The sequence below is a fragment of the Vigna umbellata genome, chromosome 7 (genome assembly GCF_029865625.1).
Source record: "Vigna umbellata cultivar VRB3 chromosome 7, Vumbellata_1.0, whole genome shotgun sequence".
NCBI lineage: Eukaryota > Viridiplantae > Streptophyta > Magnoliopsida > Fabales > Fabaceae > Vigna > Vigna umbellata.
Window position 1 is genome coordinate 44,762,130 of NC_142171.1, and position 24,994 is coordinate 44,787,123.

The following is a 24,994-nucleotide window of genomic DNA, read 5'->3' on the forward strand; positions in this document are numbered from 1 at the left end:
AAGAACCACTTGAAATAATTAAAAGACATGACATTAGAAGATCCACCATGTTATTCAATAAAAAAAAATAACAAAGACAATGTTAATTACCAACACATATCTTATTACAAATAATTAAAAATGCTATTTTTAATATAACCTTATAGTTACGACAATCCAAAATTGTCTCCCAACATTCTTTGAAGTTCTTGTCATTCTTACAAGTGTTATTTCACCACAATTGCAAATCAAGATTATCTCAATTCCCCTTAAACCACCACCATGTGAGACATCACAAATTTGGTGTCCCAACTATTGCAACAAGGCAAACAAAAAGACAACCAGACATGTCTCAACAACCAACAATCAGTGAAAGATCCACACAAAAAAAATCCATGCACTTCAAAAACCCTTTTAATGGCTTTTCTTCAACCAAACCTCATTTAATCAAATTAATTTCACGTAACCACGTATAAAAAAAATAACACCTTCAGATGATACTCACTCAGGTATACAATTTGTCGTTAACAGTTTAGACAATGTAAAAATAATGAATCAAATTGAACATAAATTATAAAAATTGAGATAATATTAAACACTAAAAAAAATAAGTCTTCAACAAAATCGATAAAAATAGATAAAAAATATATTTAAGTTTTATAAAATATTTTACTTTCATAGTAAAAGTGAGAGTGAAATTTGAACTTGGTACTGAAGAAACTTTTAATTACAAGTTTCATACAAAAAGAAGCTGATATGAGAATAAATAAGTAATTTATTGGAATCAAAGCTTGAAAGTAGTTTAAGTAAATTTCAGTGAAAAAGATTTAATGTAAAGTAAAGAGTAAAAATAAAATGCACCTTATTTGAGAATTTAAATAGAACAAGGAGAAATGTAAAAAAAGGAAAAAAAAAACAATTATAAAAGAGATATGGATAACATAATTTTGATTCATAAAACCTCGAATGTTCAAGAAAGAGGTTTATGAGAGGGTGCTCCCCGAACACCGGAGAAGTTTTCTTTCAGAGTGAGCAACTCAGCACATGCAATGGAGTTTCCTTCTTCCTCCATCTTCTCCCCTCGCCCCTCAGACGACACCGTTTTCTACGCCATATACCCTGACTCCCCCACCGCTACAGCCACCGCCACCGCCACCGCCACCGCGACGCTCCACTCCCTCCATCTCCAAATCCTCCAAACAATATCCCCCTTCACCCAAGACTACATCTGGCAGCACCAACCCTTCACTCTCTCCGTTTCGACTCCCCCCAATCCCTCTTGCCCCTGCTCCTCCTCATCCAACCTCCCCCACCTCCACGGCCACCTCCGCTACGGTGACAACCTCGACGACGAGTGGTTTGCCGTCTTCCTCCTTTTCCAAATCTCCATCCGCTTCCCCTCCCTTTCCCTCCGCCTCTGGGACTCCGACGGCGACTTCCTCCTCATTGAGGCCGCCTTCCACCTCCCTCGTTGGCTTAACCCCGACAGCTCTCATCACCGCCTCTTTCTCCGACTTGGAAACCTGCACATCGTTCCCCGCGACCGCCTTCCCCACCCCTCCCTCGTCGACTCCCTCGCCTTCGTTGCCAATTCCGGCCACGAATCCCTCGCCTCCGACGCAATCCAGCGAGCCGTGAAGAAACGCATCGAGGACTATCCCGAGCGCGCCAGGAGGAACATGCATAAGGTTAGGGTTAGGGTTCCGGTATCCGTGGCTCGGGTTCTGAAGCACGAGCCGCGATTGATTTCACTTGCGGTGGAGGGGTTCTACGACAGGGATGTAGACACGATGAAATTCGCAGCGAGTATGGAGAGGTTCGTGGAGAGAGGGGCAACAGAGGAGTTAGTCTGCGTTTCGGTGACGATGTCGAGGGCGATGTACGCGCAGTTGGTGCAGCAGCGGTTTCAGGCTCCGAAGTGTTACCCGACGATGCCGTGTCGGGTTGAGAGGGAGGGGTTTGTGGAGGCGGAGCTGGGGATGAAGATAGCGTGTGGATTGGAGATGATGTATCAGCAGCGGAAGCGTGATGGGGTGGAAGGGCAAGGGAGCACTTGGGAGGCGTTTAGAAAGAGCTTGGAGAACAGTGGCTACTTCCAAGGGCTACTTCCGGGTTCCTCTGAGTATCAGAGATTGGTGCAGAGTGCTCAAGAGTATTATAGGAATACTTCTCTCCATTCCCAGGCCAGGTTGGAATTGGAACTAGGCTATTGATTTTCATCTGAATTAAGTCTTGTTTTTGTCTTGGATGGGTGGTTGGCCGTTTGGTTATGTTTATTTTGGCTTAGCTCCCTGTTTTTTCTTGTTTTTCCTTATTTTGTCATTAATGAGATCATGCATTGATTATAGATATGATCAAAGTAGAACTTATAAAGGCTTGGAATCCTTATCTCGTGTGATAGCTTTTAGGGTTTTGTTTGACCAAGCCCAAATTCAAGAGGGCACCAGTCTATTATATTAGGGTCCCCAAATTGTCCTAATAAAAAAACTACGAATTCCTGCTGCCTGTCGTTAAATCTCCATGCTGGATGTCTAATCTTGGACGTGAAGGGGTTTATCGAGATCTCACGTTGATTGAAATGTATAAGTGCTCTTTGTTGACAATGATTATTTGAGGCATTGGGGAATTGATCTACTTTGGTTCTGATGTAGTAATGTTGTTTGAGTTAAACCTCCAGGTTATATGTTGGTTTTTGTTTTTATCATTGCTAAGGTGAAAATTTGTTGCAGTGAGTTGATGAATGCTCCTGTTAGACGTATAGATGAAATTCTTGCTCTGCCCCACTCAGTGGACGATTTTAGGGATCAAGAGGTTCCTCCATCTGATGATGATTCCTGGCTTTATGGCGGAGAGGAAGAATTGAACTCTGTTCTTATGGAAAGACAAAAGGAGATGGAGCTATATGACTTAAAACACAAAAAGAAAGGGAAAGCAAAAGAGGATCAAGATACTAGTCCATCATCTGCTTTGAATGCTGACGAGTTTGATCCTGGAGATATAGCAAAGACCATGCAGTCATTTGTCCATAAGTTGTCAAGTTACAAGGGTGCTGAAGCTCCTGAGGACAGGTTAGTTCAGTGACACACATACTCATTTAGCATACCTGATATGCAGTCTTAAGTCACACTTATCGAGTATGCATCTTTAATGCTTTACTGAGAAAGGATTAGGGCTGTTAAAATAATTTCATTCTCATGATGTTCGCTGACAAATTCTGTATCATAGATCGCCCGGGATACAGGTTTAAGTCTAACGCCCTGCCTATTAATTAAAATTGGTATTCCCATAAGTCAAATGTGGTCCTGATTCGACAAGCGTGTAAAATAGCTTTTGAAATCCAAATAATCTGCTGTGGGAATATTTTCCTAATCTTAAAATCCTAAAATAAAAACCCTTGCCTTTTGTTTATGTGAAGCTGACACCAGCTCAATTTTTAACTATTTTTTATGATAATTTCACAAAGTTCTAAGTAAAATATCCTTAATTATTAAGTATTGAATAACATAATAACATTTTCTATTTAGTATATGGTATAAATATTTTTTTCTTGCTACTGGTTAGTTTTTCTGGATGCTGTCATAATTTTACCTTTCAGACTTTTCTGTGTTACTTTATTATGTAATATCTCCATATCTGGGTTTTTTCTTGTAAAGGAATATGGAAGTGGACATTGATGTAGACCAATTTATTAAAGACATGGGATCAATAATGAAGTATTCAGACAATGAAGCTGCCAACGGCAATATTGAAGAAGGATCATCCTCTGACCCGGACTTTGGTGAGATCTCATGTCTAAGTTTACTGTTGTATTGCTCCTCTCTTTAGTTGTTATATATTAACTTTTTTATTTGCATTTATTTTTAGTAATGGATTCTTTTGTAAGAGAGTTCTTTTACACCATTACATTAATACATTTTTTTTGTGATATCATGCATGTAATTCATTACAATTCACATCTTGTAGGTTTGAACTTTTTGGTTATCTGTTTTGCAAAGTCTCCAAATTTCTTTCTCTGTTATGAGTGTAGCATGTATAGTTCTAGTAGAATGAAGGTAGCAGTTCCTATAATTTATTTTCAAATTTCAAATTTCCTCTCAATGATTTGGATTAAGTGCTAGCAAATTCTTTATTGTGGTTTCTATGGTGGTACATGTTAGGATTTTCTATTTTTTTTCTTGACAAATGGTAGTAAAATGTTAATCTCTTCAATACACCATTATCCAACTGAAAAAAGTCCAAGCCTATAATACCTTGGTTTTGTACTTGGGAATTGGGATAAACAGATAATGAAAGTGTATTATGTTTAATGCTTTTCCTCTGTCTTTAATAAGAAATATAAAGAAATAGTTCCTATTAAATATGCATATTTATTTACTTTAAAATATTAATCCTTGAAAAATCTAGAAGTCCATGTAGAGGATTTTGCTTAATCTAGTTTCACTGAAAAGTGCATGATAACAATAATAATGTTTAATTAGTTATTGCTTACCAGAACACTTAAGTTTGCCAGTCTGTCTTCAAATTTTGTGCTATCGGATGGGATGATAAAATCATATAAATTAAAAAGTGATAGAAAATAGGTAAAAAATAAAGTAAATATTGGAGGTGTATGGTTGAAGATAAATATAACAGAAATAAGGGGAGATGTAGAGAATTGAGTGAAAGTGGGTGACAAATAGAGTAGAAAGATACCGGTGGAATGCACTAATCTTTTAATTCTCTCTTTCATCTATTCTACCAAACACACCCATTTAGTTCGATCACCCTATTTCTTCCCCTTCAACAAAGTACAACATTAATTGTTTGATAGGAATACTGGTACCTGGGTTTTAGCATGTATAATGAATTAATTTCTGGAATTCAACCAAATAGGAGATCACTAGGCCAGTCAATCTGTGTCTTCTCTCTTGGTATCATTTGTAATTTCTGGAATTCAACCAAATAGGAGATCACTAGGCCAGTCAATCTGTGTCTTCTCCCTTGGTATCATTTGTGGGTTCTTATATTTTTATTGATTATACAGATGATTCTGAGAGTGATGTGGGAGAGCTGGGGGAGGACGATGATGATACTTTCTTGCGGAGCTATTCTGACGCTATGAATGAAGAACTAAAGGCAACCACCCTTCAGAAAAGTTTTGTTCGTGCTAATGAACAGATTCCAGAGAATCAGGTATTTGTTTGCTTTTGCATGAGGAAAGAATATGCTAAATGTTATTCTGTAACGATCTGTATTTGTCCTATGTTTTTAAAATCAATGAACCAGTCATTTAACTAATTAAGGCATTGATTCAAGGCAATATTAAGTAACGGATGTAGCACTGCTATAATGCTTTAAAGTGGTATTTTTTGACCCACAACCATGGACCTTTCATGAAGGGAGGTCTGCTACGGCGGCAGCATAGGTTGCAAGGCTGTGTTTATATAGTGGAATTTTGGTCTTCCATCATATTGCCCCATTGATATTGTTAAAGGTTCAATGCCTGGTTGAATCAGTATTAATATAATAATAATTGAATAATATTATGATTTTATAACACTCAAATCTAAAACGAAAATCATAAGTTTTTAACATTCAGCAATACACAACAAAAGTATAAATAAAACATATCATAGTACTTACTATAAGCTTCAGCAATACACAATCATTGACTATATAAAGTTAATATCTAGAATAAAGAAGAAAATGTCAAATACTTATATTTATTTTTAAGAAAAAAATTATTAAACATTTTCATTGATTCTAAGCCATTTTTTCTTTTTGTACTGTGTTTTCCAATTTTTTATTGGTTTCAATGACGATTTTTTGTGTGGAGCGATTTTATGATTTATTTGAGTCAAACAGTTGATCGGTATACCAGTTTTCTAGTTTGACCCGCCGGTCTGATTTTCAAAACACCGGGGATACCAAACCTCTCATGGTCATTTGAAACGAAAGAAGTAAAGTATATATACAGCAGTGTCATACAGAGGTCTAATCATGTTTTATTTTGGCATTTGGTTAGGCTAGTCAAGTATGGATTCCCTTTATCCTCATGTTGCTTGATTATTTACGATAATCTATTGCAAATTATGCATTTTCATATGAAATATGAAATAATGATGAACTTGTGGGTTTAATAGAGATTGTGTACTGTCATTGTAAATTTTTTTCATTATTAAACCATCTTTTGCATGACTTTTAAAGTAGTTATTGTTATTATTGTTATAGAAATCAACAAACATGCCATATATGACTGTTTGTGATAGAATGGCTTTGTAAAATAAGGCTTTACATGTTAATGATAAAAAATGCAATTATAGCATATGCAAAGTTAATAATGCTAATTTATAATTTTAATAAAGGATGAAAAATAATATTCAGATAAAAAATATTATAATCTTGAAAATGGATGATTACGAACTACAGCATCCTATATCATAAATATCAAAAATCTAGAAATAAAGCTCAAAGTTTTATACTTACATACACACATACTTACATATGTGTACACCCATATATAAGATTCACTCTAGCTGTAAAATTCAAAATCTAATTAGTAATCGATTTTAAAAATTTATGATAATAATCAAGTATAGCGTAGAGTAAATATTATATTTTTTATATCTCTTATCATAATATGATAATTATTATTATTTTTTACAGTGTAACAATAAAAATAAATATTTGAAACAAATATTGGCTGTTATTACATAACATGTTTAAAAATAAATATCTAATTTCCATCAAATAACAATATTATTTTATGGTTTTATAACAACTGTTAAGTTATTATAATATTTATCATTACTTCTGTCTTTCATTTGACATTGATCTCATCTTCTAATTTTAATATCAAGTTTCCTAGGTAGTAAAAATGTAATCTTTAAAATATTTATTTCATATATAACTAATCTTTGAATGATATATTTAATATCCATAAGTTAAATTATAAATAATTTATTTTCTATAAAATATAATGTTTTTTAACCACATAATGATTTAAATAATATCAATCTTGATAATTACAGATAAATAAACTTCAAAAAATATTGCATACCTGTTCGTAGCACTGCTACAAAACCAAGCTTAGAAACGAGATAGTAGTGACCAAAATGGACACTTGCATAATAATTTAGTTTATATTTTCTTCTGCAATTTTGCAATTTTTGATTTGTGCAGTTGCAAGACTGATGTTTTGTTCTGCTCTTGCATTTGAATTCACTTTCAGGGAACATCTAATGCATCAGAACATAATATGGACGATGATTTTTCTCCTGTAGATGTGGATGTAAATTTAGTAAAAAGCATTCTTGATTCCCTTTCTTCCCAACAAGGCCTTCCTGGTCCTGCTTCTAATTTGCTCGGCCTCATGGGGGTGCAGTTACCACAAGATACAAAGAAGGGCAATTGAAGATACTGAAATATTTATCTGGGTTTAAGTTTTGGGATTCTTCAATGATATTCATCTGGATGGCATGTTTCCCAACCTGCTTACTATCCTTTATTTTTTTCACGTTGGGTACGAACCTGCTTAGCAGAGGGCAATGGGAATGCTTGCTAGTAATGGTGTAACTTCACCAGGTTTTGGCACTTGACAAGGGAGGGCTTGCCTCCAGAGAAAAGCAAGACAACGTTCATCTGTAGCTTGTTTATTGGATGTAACAGGTAACAGGTGGCTAAGTCTACCAAATTGGGAATTGGCTTACAATGTTACATGGCAAATTTATTTTTTATACTTTTGGTTTTTGTCATCCACTATTGACAGTTGTTGATTCCTTTGTTCCTTCTTTTAGGGTTTAGTGAGTATCATCCAATACTGTTCTAGTCATATATGAATTTGTACTTTGCTAGCCGTAAAATTATCAGTACCAAATTATAATTTCCTACTCCTGTGCTTAAAATACGAAATACTACATTCTGTTACACTTCTCATCAACTTATGATTTATGAACCAACAAAAAGTTAAAATTGAATATTCCGTTGTAGTAAAAAGGCATCTGTCAATAAACTGCAGCCTAATTTAACAGATAAAAGAATTTCATAAAGATGAAAAAACTAAAGTAATACATGAAAAAACTTTGTACATACGGTCCTGCTCCTACCGGTATTTCCGATTCATTCCAGGGGTCATACAGGAGAAGATTGATTGTTTCTTTGGTTTGGAGCCAAAGATAAAAGACCTCAGAGGAACCTTGGCCCGGGACTCTGATTGTCTTAGCTGGCCATTTTGATGTCTTTTTGAAACCGAGAATCCATGTTCATCATTCAAGTTCACCAGAGCCTTTTCTACGTCAAGTTGGAGAGCTGATACAACATCTAAACCCGCTTGAAGTTCATCAGCAACCTTGTTGTTTTCCTGTTTCATGTTCAAAATCTCACCTTGGAACTTGGCAGCTTGGTAGCTTGTGAACCTGAAGTCATCATCTTCAGCACTGGATTTCAATGCTGCTGTTATATCCTCTTGGATGTCACACAAAGATGAGAATCGATTATGCAGTTCTTCCTTCAACACGGCACCTTTTTCCATCCAGACAGTTATTTCACCCTGGATCTCTGTTAGGTGTTTGTAAATTGGTTTTGCATCTGATCTTATAGAATACTTTATACTACTACTACCCTCTGACGTCCTTCCTCTTTCCTGTAGTTTTGATAGCTCGGTCTGCAAATCTTTGATAGTGGTTTGAAACTTCTGTATGTCAGAGTAATAAGCACTGAAATTTAACCAGAAAGTTAAGTTCTTCTCTAGAATTTCATCCATGTTTGACCGGAATTTGTCTTCAATAGGTGAAGTAGATTGAGGTTCAACTTTTAGAACTTCCTCAATGCCGTTCTTTTCTGATGGCATCACTACAGTTACCTCTGCAAGATCTTCATTTCCTTCAAAGCTTCTCTGCAAGAGAACTAGTTTGTGACGCAGAGTTCTTATCTCTTCATCTTTCGTGGCATTGGCCGTCTTCAGTTCTTTTAGCACAGATGAATCAAAGTTGCTATCTTGATTTTTCTTCTCTATTTCAGCCAGCCTCTTCTTGACATCTTTATAGTTTCGAAGAGTAGTAGTATATTCAGCCAGCAGAACTTGTTCTCTATCATGCATTCCATTTGTAAACAATTTCCGCCAATCAGGTTCATCTTGTGCTGTTGCCTGTTCCTTGGAATCAACTTTGAGAGAATTCTCTATCTCACATGAACTTTGTTTAGCATCATTTTCTTGCTGTTTCTCTGAACTCTCTGAAGAACTATCTAGCTTGTTGCTTGCTAGTTGCTGTTCGACTTCCTGATTTTCTGTGGTAGTGCTCACATCAGCTGTTGCCTTTTCGTCACCTTTGCCAGGATTTACATTCTTCTCTTGTTCTTTTAATTCTTCGGGAATTTTGTTTTCCACAGGGGTAGTTTCTTCCATTTCTAAGGAACTGGTGACCTCAACCTCATTTACTGACTTGACATCACTTTTCAATGAACCGGTGACATTAGCAAATGGTGAGCCAGTGACCTCAGGCTTGTCTGATGCTAGATCATCTTCGACAGTACCAGCAACCTTAAGTCCCTTATCTGTTGCACCATCCTCTACCAAATCAGCTGTAGATTCGCATTTTAATTCCTCTTGGGGTGATGAATCCTGTTGTTCATCTGATAAATGTGTGGTCTTAGCCTCCTCACCTGGCTGCACGTTTTGGACTTTCTCTGAGAGATGATCAAGATTAGAATGTGCATCAGCGAATTGGGTTTGGAGATTGATATTCTGATCCTCAACAATTTGGTTTAGATCCTCTACTCCATGCATCTTTTTTTCCATCTTCCTCAGTTGGTCATTCAATTTATGTTTGTCGTTGATAAGATTTTCCTTATCCTTTTCCAGAATTCGAATCTGCTCCTGAAGTTCATCAGTTTCTGTTCTCAATCTCTTCACCATAGCGCTTTGCGATGATACTGAAGTTTCCAAACTGATCACTTTGTTCACTAGCTCATCAATCTTTTCTGCCATCTCTGCTACACTGAATGATGAATTGGAGCTAGTTTCAAAGTTCTCTTTAAGGTTCTTCTTTAATAATTGCAGCTCCTGCTTCTTCCGAGTCAAATCATCGGCATTTTCATCTAACTCTGTTTCTGCTATTATTTTTAAATCACTTTGGATCCCTGGCTCTTGAGAATTCTTCCGTTCATAATGGAATTCGTCCATGAGAGAGCCCACCTTGGCCTTGACATCCTTTACCCTTTTGGACTCGATTTTACTTTCATTAAGTGATTTTTCCTGTTTCTTTTCTAACTGCGTCAATGCCTCTTGGCATGATTGAAGAGCAGCTCCTGCTATCAAACGCCGAGCTTCATCATCTTCAATGTCAACACCTTCTCCAAGTTCTTCATGCAGAGAGGAAACTCTCTCTTGCAATTCCTTTATTTGCTCCTCAGTGTCCCAGTACCTACTAAGGGAATTCTCATAAGAGTTCTTTACAAATTCTTTCACAGTTTGTAGGGCCAGAATCTCTTTCTGCAGCTTGTCAATCTCTTCAAGGGCATCTTTTCTGCTCAAACCAGATTTAGGAACTTTTGGAGTAGCAGCAGCTGCAGTGGCAGCTGCTTTCTTGGATTGCAATTTCTTTGTGGCTGTTGCTGCTGTTATGACCGTTTTCAAATCTTTATGGGGAGGCTTTGGTATATTTTTCAACCCTTCTGGTTTTTTTTTTGGAAGCCTTTGTGATGGATCATCGTCATCTTCATCCATTAATGGGACGCGATCTGGAAAGACAGAAGCAATGGTGTTGTTGGCATTTTGTAACTCTGTTGATATGTGATCATATCGTTCGGCTAAAGCGCGGTAAGCCTTGAATGATTCCTCCACAAAGATTATCAGTTCCGGTCTCCTTTTGTAATACATTTCTGCTCTCTTGGCAAAAGAGTCACCCTCTTCCGCTAAGAGCTTCATAACACTTTGCACTTTTTCCTCCATATCTGCAGTGTAATTTATATATTTTAGATACCCAACTAAATTCATTTATAAAGGCAAAGACACATAAAAGTGGGCTGTGTTCATCTTACACAGTCATCTAGCCGTGGCTCAAGCAAATTTTTAATTCAGTATTCTAATTAATAATATGGAAACAGGTATGTATCGTTATATCCACATGTTAAGCATCTCCTTAAATTCTAAGTTTTTAGGAAATTACTTCAATAACTTGAAGGAATGCAAACCACAATATCTCAAAAAAACATCTGTTCGATGAGAGAAAATGAAGCTAATCAACATCTGAAAGGCATTTAATCAAGAACAGGGGGGAAGATGGAGTTATTCTATGCCGCAATTTCTCTCTCACATTGGCCAAAGATAGCATTACAATTTGAGAAAATTCTATTGAAAAAGTGATAAACGAGGTGCATCTGTACCCTCTGATTAGTAAAGGTTCAGATTTGAAAATCAGAGCAGGTTGAGAAGCATTTTCAGAATCCATATAAAGCAATCAAACTTTGAGCATGATTAAGCGTCTCTCCACTCATGCAGATGAATTACCCGAGTACGGATAAATGTATTTTAGATAACACTATATATTTTAATACAAGGCATGGATAATTTAAAGATTTAATTCCATGGTGAATTGAAATTGACCAGCGCACACACATTTATATAATAATCTAACGTTGAAAAGCAAGGCAGAGAAGCTATCCGTTTACATCACATACAAAAATTCAATCAGAAGAAGGAGACAAATCGTGAAGCTGGTGATGCTTTTACTATGAGAAAGGAAAATGAAGATAAAGTGATGACCTTGAAGGTTTTGCTCCATCCATTTTGATTGTTTTGTTCTGATGTGGCTAACCCACCACCATGAATAAGCATTGCTTGCGGCTCTCTGCAACATATTGGTTGCTTCCTTTCTTCTTTTGTGCTCCTGATTGGTGTGTATTGAGATTTTAATAAGGTGAGAGTGAAAATCATGCAAACCGTGTTTCTCCTATTTCTCTATCCGTTTGAGATGGAGAAGAGAAGACATGGATTCCATGACAAGAAAGTGGAAAAAAAAAAATTAAGAGAAAAAGAAAGAGAGAAAGATAACGAAGAGAGAAAACGTGGGAACTAAGATGTTGTGCTAATTATGGGATGATGGAGGGGAGCAAAGTTCGCAAGAATTTATTGTGCAAACCTTACTTTTCAAAAAGCATTGCAATAAAATATGACATAATGCATGCATTCAAAGCCCCCACGTGCCTTTTCCATTCTCCACCTTTGCTTGCTTTTTACACCTTTCATCTCTTTCTCTTTTAAATTAGCTTCTGCGCTGTCAAACTCTTCAAACAACAATCCAACCTCAAATTTTCAACCAGATTATCGTTACCAATATTACTATTTTAATATTTACATGGATTTATAAAGCTATAGACTTCATTAGATTAGATTAACTAGTTAGTTATCTTTAAACCTGATATTTTCTTACTTCTCCCATCATACTGCTATGATGTTGACTTTCAGGCTAAAATTAACTCCTCATAATGAAAATCTCATTTTTATAATAAGTGAATATAAATCTAATTTTATATTTATATTATTTTTTAACACAGTATCGAATTTATGATTCAAAATCTATTTTAATTAAATTTATTATTTTATTGAATTATTGACTAATATTTTAGTTTTATATTTAAAATATATATGTCGCGACACTAAGAAATATATGAATTATTGTGAAAAACACAAATGTGTGTGACTGTTTTGTAAATATGATGCTAGGAAAAAGTTGCTTAGGAAATGTGTAATGAAGGTGGCGGTGGCCGACTTTTGTCGTAGAAGAATGACACCTTGTTGACAAAGTTTAACAAAGCTTCTGAGAGAGAAATTAAAATATAAAATTCCGTCTTTCTCTTATTTTTGGAGCCACGTTCTGTTAACTACTTTGGCCTGCAATGATGCTATAAATATCAAATGTTTAACAATTCTAAGAAATCAGAACTTGTGGGAGATCTTCAAAATTCTAAGAAATCCCGATATAAAGTTATATTTTGAAAGACAGAAAGTTTGAGGGGAAAAAAGATTGATTCGCTTCGTTATCATCAATAAAATGACATCTCAACAATCTTATAACAAAAGTAATCATGCACGGCAAATATTAATATTCATTTATTAAGAAGTTAACTAGCATATGATATTTTTATTTTATTTTTAAAATAGTTTTATGTTGAAAAAAAATTAAAATAACTCTGTCGACACTAGTAATATTTTTTTTTTAGATATTTTCTTTTAGTCTTTTTTTATAAATTTTTTAGTATCATACAAATAGTAGTGTAGTTGATACCATTGTTAATATTTGTTTTTAAAGGTTGAGAATTATAAAGTATAAACAATAACATAGAATTGGCAATGAACCCATGAAACTTTTGTCTCCAGGATCATAACTTTACTTTTTTAAGAGAGAAAACACTTTTCTATAAGACTTTTATTTTTACATATCTTTGGTATAGTTTTCGAAAAATATAATTTTTTATTATCAACCAATGAAAAAATAGATGGAATTGTATTTTTGTTGGTTAAATTTTTATTTTTACATTTTAGTTTAATATTAGAATTTTGTAATTTTTTTTTCATTCTAAGTTTTGTGTAAAGCACAAAAGTATTAATCCAAAGTTGTTCTACATTCTCTTTTTGTTTTTTTTTTCTTTCTAAAAGCATGCACTACAAAAAATTATATTTTTACCGGGGGTTATATTTTTGGTTTCCGGCGGTTTTAACCCCCGGAAAATACGTTACCCGCGGTTAGGAAAACCGTTGGGAAAACCTGCGTCGCTAAGTAATTACCGGCAGTTTTTTAAAAAACCGCCGCAATTAGCGGGGGTTTTGAAAAACCGCCGGTATTAGCGGGGGTTTTACTAAAACCGCCGGAAATAACCGGGGTTAAACAAAACCGCCGGAAATAACCGGGGTTAAACAAAACCGCCGGAAATAACCTGGGTTAAACAAAACCGCCGGAAATAACCGGGGTTAAACAAAACCGCCGGTAATTTTCTTCTAATGATACTAGGTGAATCTAGAAGTGCACTTAAACATTAGATATAAACATTAGAAACCAATCTTCTAATGATAATTAAACCAACCAAAGCAAAGACACACTTAAATAAATAAACAAAATTTTCTTCATAGGAAACAATCATAGATCCAACTTACTCCAATTTCAAACTACATTATTTTCAAAATAGTTATAGACATTTGAAGCAGGAAGAAGAAACGGCTTCGGCAAATTAAATTACTAACCATCCAATCATAATGTAGAACTATAATTAGTCAATAAGAGAATAAAATTTAAGCTCGCCTTATATATAAAAAGGTATGCTTTTCTTCTCAAGACTTACTGTTTGTCTATTTTTTAAATGAGACATAATATTTGAAGAATGTAGATTATAAGAACTTATTTATCGTAAGCAACGTTAATATCAATAATATGCATCGTTAATATTTAGTACAGACAAAAAGGATTATACATTTACAACATAATAATATATTTTGCATAATAGAGATACACTAGTAAATAAAAGTCCATTAGAATTTGGTATTCTTCCTTGCCTCCTCCTTAGTGCTTCTAGCTCCGATTGTAAGCCAGGTAATACAACAGTCTCCCCAAGCAACTTCTCACACTGTAGGGTATATATGATATACATGTCATGGTTAATGACAAGGAACGTGACCCATAAGTGGTAAATAGGAAGAAAAATTCACCTGTAATGTCATTTTAACCAGCTCGTCAGCAAGACAATTGCGGATAGATTCCAATGATGCCTGGAATTTGTATTATTAAAATATATCATCATTGTATCCCAAATAAAAAAGGGTCATCCAGATCACTGTCTTATGATCCAACAACTTAATATAAATTATCTTAGTGATAAAATATAAATTCTATTACTTGAACATCATGATAAATTCTCAATGATAAGAGAATGTCGAGCCCTGAATAAGAATGTATGGTGCAAAACGTTTACAGGGAATGAAGGCAAGAAAAATCATACCAGACGTGACATGTATGAAGCAAGTTCACCCTCCTTCTGACGAAGTACAGCTTCAAAAGAACTGAGTGTCATGCTTTTCACATAGTAAGGACTCATACTTAGTTCTCCTGGGTTTCTTCTATCAGAAATACTATCAGATGAGTACAACGATGCTTGCAGAAAGTGGCTCTCTTCCAAGCTTCCAAGGGAGCTTGCACTAGAGATTTTTCGAGACAAGTTCCCTACATCATAAATAATAATAAACATATATCACAAACAACTCAGCCTTAGTGATGGAAAGAGAAGCAGAGCATAGAAGAATTAAGTTTAGAAAAAGAACCTTAAATGGTAAAGCCAAATTTCACCTCCCAAACTCAGCGCAGTATAGTGACATGTCCTGATCAATGATAAACCCCAAAAGAACGAACAATTGAAAGAACACAGGCCTAGTAAAAACACACATGCTTGATCTTCATGTCCTAAAAGTTTATCATTTTTCCAGAACAGTTAGTTTCCTAACTAGAGGACATGAAGTGTCTTAAACCAAGACAAAAGTTACACCATATCAAGCAATAATAAAACTACATAAAAAATTGCACGAACAAACAATGAGTTAAAGGTCGTTAGCAAGAAGATAAAGGGTGAAAGAGAGAACGAAGAAAAAAAACCTCATGATCACAATCAACAAGCTGCTGCTCACTAAGACTCACAAGTTCCCCTGTTTCCAGAAAGTGAGCCCCTTCCAGAGCCCTAGTAGCGCTGAAGCTCTAACATGAACCACATGAACCCTAATTCACCAACCAATCAAAATCAATTATTCTAAAACAAACATTCACAAATCATATCATCATGATTAGTACTATTGGCACCTGATTCTTGACAGCGGTAACTGCACCGTTATCTCTCCAATCAAAATCACTCGAAAGATTATCGGTGGGGAGAATGGGAGCTTTTTCCGCATCGTAGGGCAACCTCACACCTCACAGGCCAAAAAACTTATTTCGGAACTCTGTCGGCGTAAGGTCGGAGAACTGAGTCACGCCGTGAACCGCGGAAGGATCCAAGCTCTGGTGGCGCCGAGCACGACACAAGTTAGCCTTGAACACAGTGAACCTGTAATCGTGCTCTTCCCTGAATCAATGAATGGAATGAAATGAAAATAAAGTGACCTACGCAGATGTGAGGAATTCCGAGAGCGAACACGACCTACGCAGCCATAACGCCTCGACGACGAACACAACACAGGGGAAGACCAACAAAAAGATGGTGCGGGGCTTGGAAGAAAATGATTATGCTGAACTTTTTGGAGAAAAATGTACGAAGGCAAAAATGAATTGAGAGAGAATTAGGGTTAAGGAAAAATTAAGAGCAAAAATGTGTCGCGAAGTATTTTAGGAGAAGGGGAATCATGAGGTAGATATTTTTGGAAAATTATTTAAAAAATAAAAAAAATAATTTAGGGGCGGTTTCGCTTATAACCGCCGGAACTTTTCTGGGGTTTTCAAAACCGCCGGAAAATAACCCCTTCTAAAATTCAATATTTTTGTAGTGATGCAACTTCCTTTTATATAGTAATTTTCGTTTTCTCTTTTAAGTTCTTACTTCAATTTTCATATTATCTTCGTCTATCCTTTTTAGTTTCTCATTTCATTTTTTTATTTCAAAATATGGTACAACAGGTAACGAATTTAAAGTTATTTTCAGTTTTTTTTTGTTAAAGTAAGTACTTTTTATTTTGAGAAATTCTTATTTTTTTCTTTATGAGTTGTAAACGATGGTCGTCTCAACTAATTTTATTCTTTATTTTCCAATATTTTACTTTTTTTTCATATTTAAATATATGTCTCTATGAAGTAATATTGTATCATATTATATATATATATATATATATATATATATATATATATATTTATTTATTTATTGAGAAATGGAATGTTATATTTTGTACATGTTTAACTTATTTAATTTTTTATATTTAATTAGTTAACTGTATTTTGGTCTTACCTTTCATAAATATGTTAGGGGAAAGATTGATTTTGTAAAAAATATTTAAAATTACAGATCACAAATAACGAGAGACCAAAGTATAATACGGTCATAATTATTTAAGTTGGTAACGTCGACAACTTTATTGGATATACATATTTTGCAGTTTGAAGAAAATGTAAAAAAACAAAAAGAGTATATTTTTAGATAAAAAAAATTGTATGTTTTTATTCATATTTCGTTAATCTTTAAACTTGAGTTTTTATTAGCTGTCGAATTTGTCTTCATTCCATGCCATGTTTGGTTGTTATTTAATAACAAGAATGGAAGAGGAAATCACGAAGAAGGACGGAGACAAAAACGAAGGAGTGAAACAAATTCTTTGATCATAGCTTATACCGTCAATGCCATGCATGGGGTGCCCTTTTAAACAGGGATACATGTTTTAGTTATATAAAAAATAAAATAAAACTAGAATTGATTTCTATTCAAAATTTTTGTTTTTTGTTCTTCTTTTAATTATTGAAAATAATGGATGTAGTATCTTTCATTTAAGGTTTAATTATTGACCAGTTTTTTTTATTAGAAATTTTAAATAGGTTTCTTATTTTTTTTCGTCAATTGGGTTTTCATTTTTGTAAAATTACTCCAATTAGACTTGTCGTTGAATTGGGTCAACGCCGTTAAAGTAATTTGATGTTGCATGTTGATGGTGCTTTTTTAAGTAACGTGATCCGGTTATTTTGTTAATAAGGTGATTCTGACGTGTATATTATCATTTTTAATTAAAGATATTGAGGAAGAGAGAGTCAGACTTCGTTCTTTAAACTAGGATTGAAACAATTTTCAAACTGAATGCACCTTTGATCTAAACATTTTTTATTTTCATTGTTGTTTCTTGAGTTTCTCGAACAACCTCAACATAGTTTAATCTAATACAGAAAGAAAATAACACAAAAAACAATAAAGTTTTGTTCTCTTTTCTCAGGAAACTGAATGAAGAAGATTGTAAACTTAAACTCTTATCTTCAATTCTCAGAAGTAGAAAAACAACAACAAATGTCAAAAACTGTTCAAACTACATTTTTTTTTTAATTTATGACACTGTGAAGACAAAGTTGATGTCTTTTTCCTACCCTATTTTTTGAGCAAACAAGTACAGCAAAACCATGTTTTTTGTTTTCCGGAAAACCACAGAGAAATCTCCCTAAACCAAACACTTCTTAATCTCTTCCAAGCTTGTGACTTTAAGAAAAGTTAGTAAGAGAAATGAAAAGTAGAACATTGATTTGGATGTTAGGGAATTGTCTCACCCTCGTGCTTCCAACGACATAAGGTCCCACACCTTCCACGATTTTGGTTTTGTTTTTGAGTTCTGTTGTTTTTTTGCAGGTTTCGTGGACTTATGGAGACGCGATTTCTCTGGCGAAGGCAAGGGTTTCTGGAAATTGGGGTTGCGATGATAGTTCGATGGAGAAGATGAAGATTTCTGCAATTTAGGGTTTTTTCAAATTTGGGATTTCTATTTTCTGGGTTTTGAGATTCTAGGTTTGCAAGTCTTCATGGAGGTGCGATCCTGGTACAATGGTTGCATGAATGTGGATTAGTGGTGGCAATGTGTGATTCTATGTAGCGGTGGTGATTTTGGTAGCTCGTGGTGGCACAAGGCTTGCGATGAAGACGAACTCGTGGTTTGTGGTTTCTTTTTGCAATTCCTTGAAGAAATTCCTAAATTTAATTAAATTATTTTCTCCAATTTCCTTAATTAAAAATTATTAATATACACGCTAGAATCACCAAAACGAAATAACTTGTTCACATCAATTAAAAATTGCACCATCAACATGCCATGTCAATGTCACTCTAACGACATTGGTTCAATTTAACGGCAGGACTCTAATTGAAGCAATTTTGAAAAAAAGAGAATCCAATTGAGGCAAAAAAGAGAGAAGGGGTCTATTTGAGATTCTCACCCAAAAAAAGGACCTGATGAATGATTAAACTTTCATTTAACGATATTAAATTTTGTGTAACATAAATGATGTTTACACATATTTTATATGTGTTGTTCATGTGTTAATAATAATTAATTTTTTGTAATGAAATAATATTTTTTAAAACATGGGTCAATTTGACTATGTTTTAACATTAGAAAATAATTTTGTTAGATATATCGTGTTTTATGTTAATTATGAAAACTAAATCCTTATAGTAAATATGTTGTTTTTACATATTCATTTGTATTTGAAGTTAACCTACATCCTCATTATTATAAATACATTATCCTATGTATATTTCTTACACAGAGTAGATTAATCCTATACCTAGTTTTACTATATTCAATATGGTAACTAGAGCTTAAAGTTTTTTATAGTCAATATTTGAATTTTGAATTCATTGAGAGAGAATTATCTTGGTTCTTGTCATAGAACATGAGTTTTTATCAAGAGATCTTTGTGGCAAAACTTCATTGACTCATCAATCTGTTAGATTATGGCATTCATCTCTGTCTTATTTTTGCATTCTTCTATGATTTTATTTGTTTATGATATGGTAGGAATCAAGTTTAGAAACAATTGTACTATATCCTAGATAAGATGTATCATATGTTCAACGATAAACTACACTAAGGTCGTCTCCTTCTCCTCTCTCAGGATCAACACTTGTTGCTTGATTAAAGAACCTTGGATTTTTAGGATTTTTCTCTCTCTCTCCATGGTATGAGGATCATTAAAACTCTAGTTCCACTGCTTTTATTAAACACATAGGTCTACCTTTTGTTGGCCCAACTTAACCTTCTTCTCTTAGACCTTTGGTTTTTGACTCAAGTGCCACATATCACATTACTAGTAATAGATTTTTGTTTTCTTCTTTATCCTCTCTAGATAATTTACCTACAATTACAATGGCTTATGGATCTTGGGTCTTACCTCTTAGTGTTGGTACTATTTATCTTTGACATAGTTATGAAGTCTCCCTCTCTTCTTGATGTTTAGTTAGGTCATCTTAGTTTTTTCAAATTGCAACACTTTGTTCCCAATTTGTCAAATTTATCTAATTTGTTGTGTAAGTCATGTCAATTTGGAAAATGTAATTGTAGTTCCTTTCCTTGTAGTGTCTCATAACGTGCTTCGTCACCTTTTTCATTAGTTCACTCTGACATTTTGGAGACTTGGTTGTTTTAAGCCTAATTTAGGATTGCGGTATTTTGTTACTTTTATTCATGATTATTCCAGTTGCACTTGATTATTTTTAATGAAAAATCGTTCTGAGTTATTTTCTATATTTCAATCCTTTTATGATTAAATTAAAACTCAATTTGGGATTTCTATTCAAACTTTGTTAAATGATAATGACCTTGAATACCTTTATCATTCTTTTAAACATTTTATGACTTCTCGTGTCAATTAAGAAAGCATAGTCATAGTTTTTTTCATCGTAATGTCTCACAACGTGCTTCGTCACCTTTTGTATTAGTTCACTCTTACATTTGAGAACCTAGTCATGTTAAGTATGATTTAGGTTTTCAATATTTTATTACTTTTATTAATGATTATTTTCTATATTTCAATCCATTTATAATGAAATTAAAACTTAATTTAGGATTTTTATTCGAGCTTTGCAAAGTGATAATGGTCGTGAATAATTTTCTCATTCTTTTAAACATTTTATGACTTCTCATGACATTCTTCATCAAACTTCATGTGCTTATACACCTTAACAAAATGAGATGGTTGAGTGTAAGAATAGACATCTTGTTGAAACAACTCGCACACTTTTAATTCATGGTGAAGTTCCCAACATTTTTGGAGTGATGTTATTCTTATTGCATATAATCTTTTTAACCACATGCCATCTTCGATTTTAAATAGCACAATTCCTCATTCTATTTTATTTTCTCATGCACCTTTGCATTCCTTACCTATAAAGATTTTGGATCAACATGTTTTGTTCATAATTTTAGTTCTGGTTTAATAAGTTATCTCCTAGATTACACAAATGTGTTTTTTTAGGATTTACTCAATCACAAAAAAGATATAAGTGTTTCTCTCATTCTCTTAATCGTTATTTTATTTCTGCAAATGCCACCTTCAATTAGTCTTCTGTTAACTTAAAGTCCTTTCTTCTTCTTATGTGTCTCTGTAACTACAACTAATATTCATGTTCTTTGTGATCCTTCATTCGTGCCTAGTCCACCATTAGATTCCCCCCCTCCACCACCACTTTACGTTTATAGTTGAAGACATCGTTTCAACAACCACCAAGTGACTCGCTTAAAGTGCTAACTATTTTTTCTCCTCGGGCTTCGATAGCGGAGTCTAACCTTTCAATTTCCCATAGTAAAGTTATGTGTTCTACTCATAATCCCAATCTACATTATATTGTTTTGAGTTATTATAGATTATCTTTACCTTTTTATATGTCTGTCATTTATTTCTTATGTGTCCATTCCTAAATCTTTATAATAGTGGAACTTGGGTGCTCGTCCCATCACCATCTGGGAAGATTGTTGGTTGTAGGTGGATTTTAACTATCAAAGTTGGTTCTAACGGTATTATTGATCGCCTCAAAGCTTGCTTGTGGCCAAATGTTACACACAAATTTTTAGATTGCATTATGGTAAAACTTTTTCTCCAATGGAAAAGATGAATTCTATTCGTTTATTTCTAGACATGACTTCTCTTTAATAATGACCACTTTATTAACTAGATGTGAAAAATGTTTTCCTCAATGGAAATTTGTTGGAAGAAATTTATATGGAACAACCTCCTAGACTTTTTGCCTAGGAGGGAGTCTTCTAGATTAGTATGTTGTCTTCACAAATTTTTATATATCCTAAAACAATCTCATAAGGTCTAGTTTAGAAAATTTAGTTGCGTTGTTCAACAATTTGGTATGAAATGGAGTGAAGCAGAACATTCAGTCTTTTACCATCACTCAAGTGTTGGATGTGTCTATTTAATAATATATGTTGACATTATTCTTACAGACACTGACCATAATGGCATCTCCTAGATAAAACAACACATTTGCCACCATTTTCAAACTAGAGGTCTTGGTAAACTCAATATATCTAGGGTATTGAGGTAGTGCAATCCAATTTTTGTATCTCAAAAGAAATATGCATTGAATATTTTAGAGGATACTTGGTTGATAATTTAAAATCTGTTGACACACCCATGGATCCTAATATCAAACTCCTACCAAATTTGGGGGAGCCTATTTTATATCATGAGTAGTATAGAAGATTGGTGAAAGATTAAATTACCTTACAATTACTCGTCCTAACATTTCCTTTACAGTCAATGTGGTTAACCAATTTCTCAATTCCTCATATGAAGATCATTGGAATGCAATCATCCACATATTAAAGTACATTAAAGGATTTCCTTGAAAATGTTTGTTATATGGTTCCAATAAACATATAAAAGGTAATTTGTTATTCAGATGCTAATTGGACAAGATCTCCTTATGATAGAAGATATACCTTCGAGTATTATGTATCCATTGGGGGTAACTTGATCTCTTGGAAGAGCAAGAAGCAAAATGTTGTGACAAAATCTAGTGTAGAAACATCATATAGAACTATGACCTTAGCCCCTTGTGAACTATTTTGGCTTAAGCAATTGCTTAGAGAGTTACAATTTGGAGATGTCACTCGAATGACACTTATATATAATAATCAAACTGCTCTTCATATCAATTTTAATTTTTTCTTTCATGAGATAACTAAACACATTAAGATTGGCTGTCATTTCATTTGAGAGAATATTGTATCTGGAGACTAAGACTGAGTTTGTCAACTCAAATGATTAGTTAGCTTATATTTTCACTTAGTCTTTACGAAGATTGAGAATTGATTATATTTGTAACAATTTTGGTATATATGATTTATATGCACTAGCTTGGGAGAGTGTTATATATATTATGTTTTATGTTAATTATGGAAACACAGCCCCTATGTTAATTATGTTATTTTTATATATTCATTTGTATTTGGGCTTAGCCCACTTTCTCATTGTTATAAATACATCACCCTATGTATATTTTCTATACAAGGTAGATTAATCATATACGTAGTTTTAGTATATTCAATAGAGTTTTAGTAAGAGTTGGACCGAGCTTGTTCTTATTCAAAATGAAACAATGAAGGGATTCTCCTATCTCCATCTCTGCAAGGCTCCTCACTCCAGCACTAGGTCTCATGGTTGCACATCACAAAGCCACATATGGCGACATCAGCCAACACTGGATGCCTCGTTGACGTCACCCATTCTCTCATCCCTGATTCTTGCTTTGCCCTTTCTAAAACAAGTTTCAATGCAGCAACCACCACACCTTGCAGTCAATGCCAAGGTTGACATCGTTCCTTAGGTCGGAGGTGCTGCCGTTTGAAAACATCCTCAACTCTACTGCAACTACTATTCTAGAGAGAAACTGCAAACCATTGAAGAATTGCAAGCCACCTCTAGTTCTTCCTTCGACGAACATCCACATCTTACCATCGTCCACCATTGAAACATCCTTGACTAAAGAAGTCGTCGCCATCAACATCAATGAAACCAATTGTTGTTTCTACGAGATTAAGGTTCATCATTACCACCTCCATTACTTTGCCACCTACTATCTATTTGTTCTTGCTCTACACTTTTTCAATTTCATTTTCTATTGTGACGTTTCTTTTGTTTATGTTAATGATGTTGGGTGGTGACAAGTGATATTGGAGACGAAAAAGGGAAATTAAGATAGAATTGGAAGATTCTTGCCAAATTCGAGTACTAGAGTAAAATCGAGGGTGAATGATAAAGATAATGATGAAGGAGTACCTTTTTAATTGTGTTATGTTTATGTGTTGTGAGTATTGGAAATGAAAATGATGAATGGAATAAGATAGATGAAAGCGAGCTCTTGGATGTAGTGATAGTGAAGTTGTGGTGGTCTCATTGGTATTGTGTCTCCGTAGTGAAATGAGTTAATGAGTCTTCACCTTTATATGCTACTCCACTTTCTCATTTCTGTCAAATGCAGGACTTAGACTCACACTTGGATTCCTAACACTATGATGACTAGAGGATGAAGTAATGATGAAATTATATGGTGTTAGAAGAGATGAAAAACCGAAAGGATGAAAATCAGAGAAAGAATGGAGATGTAGGTGATTATGTAAATGAAGATGGAAAATTAAAGAAAAAAACATTGTTGTTTGATAAAACTTTTATTTCATTTTAAAAAATTAATAATTGACATGTGACAAACCCATGTGAAGGTACGTACGTGTAAACGCCATTTGTCACAGGTCAAAATTTAATGTCGTTGAATGTGAGAGACTATATCCATTACACATTACAACTTATACATTAAAAAATAATTTATGAAGGTAGGCCATGATTCATGGTCAACCTGTCTAACATAGGACGATCATGTTCACATTTTCTACTTCACCTGCTAATTCGTTTTAAACTAGTTTGTCTAATCTCCAAATTGACAAGTCAAATATGGGACAGAATGGACTAACCCACAAATATTTTTTAATTAAAAATTAAAATAAAAAAATAATTTAATAAATTAACTTTTCAGTATTATATTCTTTTAAAAATATAAATATGTAATATTATTACACCTCAAATTAATAACACTTATAAATTAAATTTTAATTATTAATTACAATAAAATAATTTGTAAATTTAATAATTATTTTAATTTATTCAATTAAAAACCCTTAATTAATCAATTAAACATTTAAAAAATATTTATATGATTAAATTTTTAATATTTATTTATATAGAATCAAATGCTTCTGTTTGGCCAACCATAAACTTTGAAAAAATTTCTACTTATTTTCACAAAAATATATTTTTTTTAGAATTTTAAGTAAGAAATATATCCGCAATAAAGGACAATTTAGTCACCTTTCTTTTTTTTTTTGCAGTTTGTGTAAAAAAAGAGTCACAATTTTTCTCAAAGCTTAATTTAATCTATTTTATATTTTATTTAACTAAATCATTTCTTAACAATACAAAATATTAGTTCTAGAGTTTAATTTCACCAAAATTAAAAATTGAATTAAAACTTACAATTTCTT

General features: G+C 33.7%; 2 protein-coding genes and 1 long non-coding RNA gene across 5 annotated transcripts; 1 reads left to right on the forward strand and 2 right to left on the reverse strand.

Moving 5' to 3' along the window:
- Positions 1-932: 932 nt before the first annotated feature.
- LOC124846613 (protein ecdysoneless homolog) lies at positions 933-7,847 on the forward strand. Its single transcript, XM_047323897.2, has 5 exons — positions 933-2,167; positions 2,709-3,047; positions 3,633-3,757; positions 5,003-5,151; positions 7,190-7,847. The coding sequence occupies exons 1-5, from the start codon at positions 1,029-1,031 to the stop codon at positions 7,370-7,372; spliced, it is 1,935 nt and encodes a 644-aa protein (XP_047179853.1). The 5' UTR covers positions 933-1,028; the 3' UTR covers positions 7,373-7,847.
- Positions 7,848-7,904: 57 nt separating this feature from the next.
- Positions 7,905-12,124, reverse strand: LOC124846615 (protein NETWORKED 2D-like). The gene is made up of 2 exons (XM_088094256.1): positions 11,720-12,124; positions 7,905-10,908 (listed from the first exon to the last, which is right to left on the reverse strand). The coding sequence occupies exons 1-2, from the start codon at positions 11,811-11,813 to the stop codon at positions 8,060-8,062; spliced, it is 2,943 nt and encodes a 980-aa protein (XP_087950382.1). The 5' UTR covers positions 11,814-12,124; the 3' UTR covers positions 7,905-8,059.
- A 2,312-nt stretch (positions 12,125-14,436) lies between these two features.
- LOC148196372 (uncharacterized) lies at positions 14,437-16,309 on the reverse strand. Of its 3 annotated transcripts, none has more exons than XR_015780698.1 (6): positions 16,099-16,309; positions 15,795-15,992; positions 15,266-15,713; positions 14,947-15,167; positions 14,657-14,716; positions 14,437-14,574 (listed from the first exon to the last, which is right to left on the reverse strand). It is a non-coding gene; the product is annotated as an uncharacterized LOC148196372 (long non-coding RNA). The 3 variants fall into 3 exon arrangements; XR_015780697.1 differs by having other exon boundaries at positions 15,266-15,404; positions 15,594-15,713; positions 15,795-16,305; XR_015780696.1 differs by having other exon boundaries at positions 15,795-16,308.
- Between the last annotated feature and the right edge of the window lie 8,685 nt (positions 16,310-24,994).

What these genes read in the sequence shown, in the direction of transcription:
- LOC124846613 (XM_047323897.2), top strand. Translation starts at nt 1,029, where the DNA reads ATGGAGTTTCCTTCTTCCTCCATCTTCTCCCCTCGCCCCTCAGACGAC. An exon ending in GCTGAAGCTCCTGAGGACAG is followed by an intron (nt 3,048 to 3,632) that starts GTTAGTTCAGTG and finishes TTTCTTGTAAAG; the next exon opens with GAATATGGAAGTGGACATTG. An exon ending in ATCCTCTGACCCGGACTTTG is followed by an intron (nt 3,758 to 5,002) that starts GTGAGATCTCAT and finishes TTGATTATACAG; the next exon opens with ATGATTCTGAGAGTGATGTG.
- LOC124846615 (XM_088094256.1), bottom strand. Translation starts at nt 11,813, where the DNA reads ATGTTGCAGAGAGCCGCAAGCAATGCTTATTCATGGTGGTGGGTTAGC. An exon ending in GATGGAGCAAAACCTTCAAG is followed by an intron (nt 10,909 to 11,719) that starts GTCATCACTTTA and finishes ATTACACTGCAG; the next exon opens with ATATGGAGGAAAAAGTGCAA.